The 7,790-nt window shown below is 38.5% G+C and overlaps 1 protein-coding gene across 2 annotated transcripts; it reads right to left on the reverse strand.

Moving 5' to 3' along the window:
* LOC122055663 (two-component response regulator-like APRR9) lies at positions 1–5,810 on the reverse strand. Of its 2 annotated transcripts, XM_042617202.1 has the most exons (9): positions 5,530–5,810; positions 5,290–5,451; positions 4,759–4,889; positions 4,550–4,666; positions 4,277–4,409; positions 4,045–4,182; positions 3,741–3,909; positions 1,436–2,285; positions 1–372 (listed from the first exon to the last, which is right to left on the reverse strand). In XM_042617202.1, exons 1-9 carry the CDS (start codon positions 5,765–5,767, stop codon positions 262–264), a joined length of 2,049 nt encoding a protein of 682 aa, XP_042473136.1. In that variant the 5' UTR covers positions 5,768–5,810; the 3' UTR covers positions 1–261. The 2 variants fall into 2 exon arrangements, with proteins under 2 accessions (XP_042473136.1, XP_042473135.1); XM_042617201.1 differs by having other exon boundaries at positions 3,741–4,182.
* Positions 5,811–7,790: the final 1,980 nt, after the last annotated feature.

The raw sequence follows: 7,790 nt of genomic DNA on the forward strand, positions 1-7,790 counted from the left end.
TTGTGATAAATTTAGTATGATATGTGATAAATTCCAATTATGCACACATTATGAGTGGATTCTTCATTCTGACTGGAAATATGTGATTTTTTCTGATTTAGCTCCTTTGCTAGTCTTGGCTCGTCGGTGGTTGAGAACATACAGAAAATCAAGTAAACATCAAATCTGGAATTCTCAATATGAACGTTAACATCTTGACCCAGCAGTTAACATGACTGATGGAACCACTTCTAGAAGAGCATTTAGTGTCAATAGATTCAATCAGTCATCTGCTTCTGTTGTAGTCGTCAAATCTATAAACCTTTGACGTACAAATTGCCCTTTCACTCTTGGTCTCTGTTCTGCAAGTTTCTTCCTGCTGTGGTATCTAACCTGTGAGAACAAAATAAGATATTACATACTGCAAGTTAAGCAATAAAATAATTTTAAAGTCCTTCCAAAACTTAAAGTAACATTTCATGAACATTTGAATCATTTTAGCTTCCCCCTACAAGTATTCACGGAAACTATGATCAGATGACTTTCAGGTTAATTTTTTTTATTTTTAGCTGATCATGTAGTTTACCGATTTGATAAAGCTGTGACACTTGATTTAGAATATATATATATATATATATATATATATATCATGGGCAAAAAACTTGAGTATGCTAGACAAATTTCAGTCATAAATTTATGTGAAGACTGACAAGGGATCTCCAATGTGAAAATTAGAACAATTTATAGTCTACCCTTATAGTTGAATATTAACAACAGGAATTTATTGAATGACTAATTAAATTTTAAGATCCAAGAGAACTTTCATCTATCTTAAAGATCTAGTGAGGCGATTCACCGCAAACTATGAGCTAAGAATGTTTAAATGCAACAATCGGATTCCATTCTACTCTTTTCACACAGTAATAAGGAAGAAAATTATTTAATCAAGAATATGAAACAAAGGTTGTAACTATCCAGTATTTAAGTAACAGTCCTATTCTAACCACTAATATCATGAACTAAGTATTTTAATACTTTACAGGAGATGTCAAACAATTCTGTACTATTAGTTCTACATACAAGAAAATGACAAAAAATCTTTTAATACAATGATCGGTGTCCTTTGCTTGCTGCATTTTATTAGCTAATAAGATAACTTTGTTAATTTAAGCAGAGTTTGTAGAGTAGGTAGCTCTGTGGCCTCTTTCAAATATTAATTTCTCAGAGAAAGTTCCTGGCATAGACAATTAAATCAAATTGAAGGAAAATTGCATTTAACCTATGCCTGTCAAAACTTACAGTATTGGGATGGTTTTTTCTTGAGATGCTATGCAAGTGTTTCAAATAACCAATCCTTTATACTCACAACTTCCAATATCATTGCAATGCAAATTACAAACTTAAACATTATGAAAGCACTAATGAAATAAACTTGTGCACAACATAACCCATTTACCTTTTTCTCAAAGCATCTGTCTTTCCTTTTTAAGCGGAACTTTATTAACGCAGCTTCACGTTGAGAACGATCACCATCCAAACCTTTTTCGATATAGTTACGAACCCCACTTTCATTCCCACACTCTCGAGCAGTAGCTGCATGTACAGCAGCTTCTGTTGTTTTGCTACAACCAGTGACTCCACAATCTTTATAAATATCCTGGTTAGAAAAGACACTTTGGCCAACTTGTTCTAAAGGAGGATCTCGTGAATCCCTTAGCTCTGCTTCAACTTGAGCTCTCCTCCAATTGTGGAGTTTATAATTGTCTTCATGACTAAGATATTCAAGATGCTGACTATGGTCAGCAAGATGATTATCATGGTGACTATTTCCATCAGCACAAACCTGAACTGTTATTTTTTCTAGGGAAGTTGAAGTTTTTGGATGAAAAGATGTCCCTGGATAGAATAATGGCTGCAATATAGTACCATATCCCGCAGAGAAGTGTTGGTAAGGAATTGCCTCGACAGGAATCGGCATTGACATCAAGCCAAATTGAACGGGGTGACATGCGGAATCAGCTACATCATTGGGATGAGAAGCAGAAGAACAATCTCGTATTGGATTAGATAAGATGATTCCATCATTCTCTTTGTTGCAACCAGATGAAAGTTGGAAATGAAAGGAAGCTTCAATTGCTTTATCCTGGTCAAATGATTGCATTTCTCTAGAATATAAGGAAAGAGTTTTATCATTAAAATGGCTGGGTTTAATGCCATTTAACTGGGTTTTGTCAACAGGTTCCATGGCTTTAATGCATAAAGATGAAGAAACAGGTTCTTGAGAAAACTGCTTCTTGTTGCCATACCTACAAGACACATCATTCAATATAATGCCCTACTAAATGTTCAAAATGAAAAATAAACATTACATCAGTCAGTTCATTAAGTAATAAACTTCCTAATTGAAAATCTAGAAAGAGTGGAAACTTGCATATCTACAGTTATTCAAATCATATCTAATTCCATAATTAGTAAACTAAGAGATGGGGATTTTTCACAAATGTATGCAAATAAGGGCAAACTGGCTAATAAGAGCTTCCAATTTATGCTATATATTCTAACTAGCTACAATTAAAACATCACTATGACAAATGAAGAATAAAAGTCACAAAATCCTGCAGGATAAAAGTATGTAGAAGGGCAACTTATGAGCGCAACTGTGGAGTAACCACATATTAGAAGCAATTATAGCATTGTTGTTTCAGAATCAATCAATTACGAGATGACATCACAGAGTAAATTTCAATTATAATTGAAGTTGACTGGTCAGAGAATTTTGATGGTCTTCCTTCCCGAGCAGATCAAGCTATAGAATTAGAGTAAATACAACTATCTATTACAGAATGAGTAATGCTGTTTAAAGCAACTAAATTAGATTATAGGTATACTAAACCCACAAGAATACCATATCTATTTTGCACACAGATCATGTATGGGAGATTCAATTGGCATCAAATGCAGATTAATTAAAACAAATGTACAACTTGATGCAGAAAATTCACAACAGAAGGAAGTTAGGCAAAATCTTATGTGGTCTGTAAATGGAGGGAAAGCATTGATATATCAAGATTCATAGAAAGTCTAACTACGTACCAGTAAGAAAAAAAATAAACTCCAAATACATTATAGAATGAATTACTAACAAGATAGGTACTTGCATATGGCACATCAATATCAGAAAAAAATGGAATTTCTATAGTATTAGGTACATATATGAAACCATGGCCATGCTCATAGATAACAAAATTTAAATAATTGTCCACGCTGTTAATAACAATTCTTACAAAATGGGGAAATCATATATATTTTCCTAGGAAAAATAAGCTTTATTTTCACATATTGTAGAAATTTTTACTGGATCAAGGGACTGAGAAAACGATTTTCAAAAGTGGGTGCACACTTACAATCAACAAGATTTTTCTTGACTTGCTTTTTAGAGGTAAATCTCTGGTGGAGAAGTTCATTCTGGTACTAAAGTATTGAAAATAAAATAAAGATTTGATTAAAAGGGTAACTCATTAGAAACTTAAAATGACTACTAAGGATTGATGGATGCCTTCATCCTAGAAACAAATATATAAAAAAAATCAGAGTACCACCCTTTACCAATTATTTAGTGGCCTGAGTTAAATTATCGAAAGTAAAAAAGAGTTAAGTGTATGCACAGGGCTTATAGGTAGACTTGAGAACTAAAAGAAAATAAGCATTAAATATATATAAAGTAGAAGCTGGAAAACGAAGAACATTTATAAAATAATTACTTTGAAAAGGCAGAGGCATTAGAATGGTTCAACACGTGATTTTTTCTGAACTCTGGATTGACATATCCATTCTGCGGTAATCTTCTTAGAGTAAGATCTAGTAGCTTGGAGGAATCCAACTCAGAAATACTTCTACCATGAGAAGATGATGAGGCTTCACCTGGTGCATCTGTAAAAGAAACTCTTTTTAAAGCAGCATATTTCCAGCTGCTGCTGGCTATTGGCTCAATAAACTCTTTCACATTGTAGGAAGATTCATGCATTCCATTAGGTTGACAATTTGGTTTTGAATCAGCATCCTTACCCTCTTGAAACCTCACACATGCCACTTCCTCCCTATATATTGGTTTATTGAACAGAATATTATTTTCCTCTCTGGCCCCAGATAATGAGACCTCTAGACCTGAATGACTTAGTTTGATTGTGGGCTCATAAATTTTATCTGAAAAGGAATTAACCAGAATAAGAAGTCACGCTTAGATTCCTCATCTAGAAAAATGTAATAAGCAAGTATGTTTCATAACCTCTTCCCTCACCATTATTGCTCAACTTGTTTTCCATAATTTTCTTTGGATTAGATTCTTTGGAAATGTTTCTCACCATATCTGGAAGTGTTTCCATCTGTTTTTTCACACTTCTGCTTTGTACATCTGGGTTACTGCCAGAACTCTGATAAACATATGAAAGTGAAAATAGTGAGATCAAAGTAAACAAAAATTTCCTGTCAATATTCTGTAGGGGAACAACAATTAATCATCCTTGAGAGATCTTTCCACTTATTTGGACAACCACATAGCAGATTCACTTACCTGAACATCATCATCATCATCACAGTTTTCCCCAGTCTTGCATCCAGCAACAATATTGGTACTCAATTGATTGCTAGCAGCAGCATTATTGTCAGAGACATTTGTAGAATTAATCAACTGCATGAAACAAGTAACCTTCCATCAGATATCTCACAAGGTAATTGGATTCGACCTCTAGGAATCAATTGCTAATAAGTACATAAGCCTACACAATGCCTCCTCCAAACATGCTGCCATAAGTTTCGTAACTCATTCTTTCGTACTGGTTTCACCAAAAAATCCACAGCACCTTTTAGCATGCACTTCAGGACTACACCAATGGAATCTTGAGCAGACATCACTGCACAAGAAAGAACCGTAGATATAACAACAGGAAGACTCAAATATATTGCAGGACGTAGTTTACCTTTAATTCTCTAACTTATCATGACAATGGAAAACTCTCTTCTTTGATGTTAATATTTTAAGAGAACGAGATCCACCATTACATTCTACAATGAGATTGCAATTCGATTGACTTCTCCAAAATCTTCACTAGTTGACAGACCAGTATAGAAAGGTTCAATTGAAGACAGGAAAACAATTATATCATCAAATAATTACGGATTAAAGATATAGTGAACCTCTTGGATCACTCTTCTGCGAAAACCAAAGTTTATGCATGATGAACGACAAATCTTGCATAAGACCATCAACTACCAGACTGCTGGAAATTTGAATCGACCTGTAGGACGACTTACTTATAACCGGAATGTTTCTACACTCCTCAGCAGCCACGATTCTCGAGAGGAGCCCGATCCCAGAAAGCGAAGGCATCTCCACCTCGGTGAGCACAAGGTCGAAGTGGTATCGCTTCTCCCTCAACACCTCCCAAGCCTTGAGTCCATCCGCCGCCGCCGCGACTGCAACCAACCAGGACCAATTTCAATCGCTAAAACCGCAGGGAAGTCCACCAATCAAACCTGGAGAAGGAGAGAAACCGTGGTAGCTGCATTTTCGGAGGAGGGCGGAGACGATGTGCCGCGTAGAATCGTCCTGCTCGACGAGGAGGACGCGGAGGGATCGTCGGGGGAGAAACTTCTCCCACCGGATCACCTGCCGCTCCGAGCTGGGACCTGCGGCGGCGCTCCCCCTCCTGCCTCCGGCGTCGTCACCGGCAGCACCATATAAATCCTCCGGCCGTCTCCCATCCTCGGTTCTCTTCGCGTCGACGTCCATCGCGCCCTAGAGAGGAAGAGGAAGATCTTTTTGTGGGAGTGGAGTAAATCGGGGGCAGTGAGAAATATCTCGCGTCCCAGGCGAGTGCGGATGAGCCGATCCACAGTCGAGACACCGGACGGCACATAGACCCACTCACGAATCACCCATAAGCTCGGAGCACCTCAAATAAGGGGTCTAGAAATCCGATACGCGTGTTTCGTGTTTCAGAGAACGCAGCAGATCTCGAAGGAGAAGGGAACGGGGCCACGTCAGAAAGGAGGGGCGACATGATATCTCGAATTGATAGGGTCTGACGTGGCGGTATCACAGCCACTCCCAGCCCGGTTGCGCTCCCGACCAGCCAAATCCACCCCCGTCTTCCGCCTCCACGCCACGAGATTTATTTATTTTAAGTAATAATAATTAATTCGTATTTGTTATAGATCTTTTCTTCCTTTTCGAATATACCTTGATGATATCTAAAAATCGATGAGATGAATATTGAAATTATAATCGTAATTTTCATGAGGTCAGAAAAATAATTGTCTCAGGGTCCAGCCTAATGAAGGGCTCATTTTTTTTTTATTTATACTAAAAAAAAAAAGAGACATGGACCCTAAATGCCCATTAAATCTATTCTCACGGTTCCGAGGCACACAACGACGCATACTCTTCTTTGCACACAATTTCTTCTCCGGTGTTGTTATTCTTTGCACGCGATTTCTTCTCCGACGTTCTTTCTACCAAGGCACGAATGCACGGAACAAGAGGTAATCATAATCTTCTTCTTCGAGTATCTTCTTCGTCTTACAAAACGTGGCACTAATTGTAACCTAATCATGCAACAAGAATCATTTGTGCGACCTAATTGCGTCGATTCTCGTAGTTACTATCTCACTCGAAGCGGGCTAGCGGATGACCTTTGCTTGCGTGACCTAATTGCGTAGCACAGGGCTGTCACACGCTACCTCAGTCGCTTGTGCGAACTGCGACCTAATTGCATGATGGTTACTACTTGTCGCCTTGTTACTGTTAGGATCGGTTGAGCTAGAGGGGGGATGAATGACTCACTTCGTTTTCTTGATCAACTTGATTTTGCGCAGCGGAAACTCGAAGGCAATGCTAACTCGGATATTTACTTGGTATCCACCTCCCCAAGGAGGTGACTAGTCCAAGGATCCACACCACTCACACTCTTCCACTATCAAAACCCTCCTTCTCGGAATCACACCGAAGGTGGAGAAACCTTACACGGTTACAACTCTCCCTCTCCAAAGTAAAGGATCACACTCACCACAATGAAGAAGAAATAAAGATTACAGACTTTAGAAATGCTTCTTCTTTGCTGAGTGAGATTTGAGAAAGTAGCGAGAGGGAGATTCTGAACTTGAGCACCTTTTGAAGATCTTGAGCACTTTGAGAGAGTTGAGACCTTGGAGAGCAATGAAACAGTATTTCTTTCTTTTCTTTTCTCTTTTCTTTTTCTTCCATGCCTTTAAACGTTGAGAAAACTAGTTGTTTCTCACGTAGCCGTCGCCGTGAATCGATCGGAGTCATATTTGGATCGATTCATAAGTATTCGTTGGAAACCTTCCCAATCGATCGGCCGATCAATTGGCTTCCTTCCAATCGATCGACTGATCGATCCAGAGGCATTCTGCCTCACAGCCGTGTCTAAATCGATTTTCCAATCGATTTCTGATACGTGAGGGATCATGCATCCAGCTTTATGACCTGCAGGAACTTCTCTTGCCAAGAATCCGGTCCTCGACATTCTTGGACTTCTCTTGCCTTGCATCCGATCTTCTGACCTGCAAGGATTCTTTTGCCAAGAATCCGGTCCTCGACCTTCTTGGACTTCTCTTGCCTTGCATCCGGTCTTCCGACCTGTAAGAACTTCTCCTGCAAACTCACACTGTATGTTAGATCCAACGTATTAACCTAAACTTAAATAATTGTCAACACATTGAAACTTCCAGGGCATGATTGCACCAACAGTTACTACCTGCGACCACCGCATTAGTCTCAGTGTTACAGGATG

This window comes from Zingiber officinale, chromosome 3B (assembly GCF_018446385.1).
Source record: "Zingiber officinale cultivar Zhangliang chromosome 3B, Zo_v1.1, whole genome shotgun sequence".
Classification (NCBI taxonomy): Eukaryota; Viridiplantae; Streptophyta; class Magnoliopsida; order Zingiberales; family Zingiberaceae; genus Zingiber; species Zingiber officinale.

Coding starts and splice junctions, on each gene's coding strand:
- LOC122055663 (XM_042617201.1), bottom strand. CDS start 5,767: ATGGACGTCGACGCGAAGAGAACCGAGGATGGGAGACGGCCGGAGGAT. Junction 4,410..4,549: donor ATGATGATGATGATGTTCAG/GTAAGTGAATCT, acceptor TATGTTTATCAG/AGTTCTGGCAGTAACCCAGA. Junction 4,183..4,276: donor AAACAAGTTGAGCAATAATG/GTGAGGGAAGAG, acceptor ATTCCTTTTCAG/ATAAAATTTATGAGCCCACA.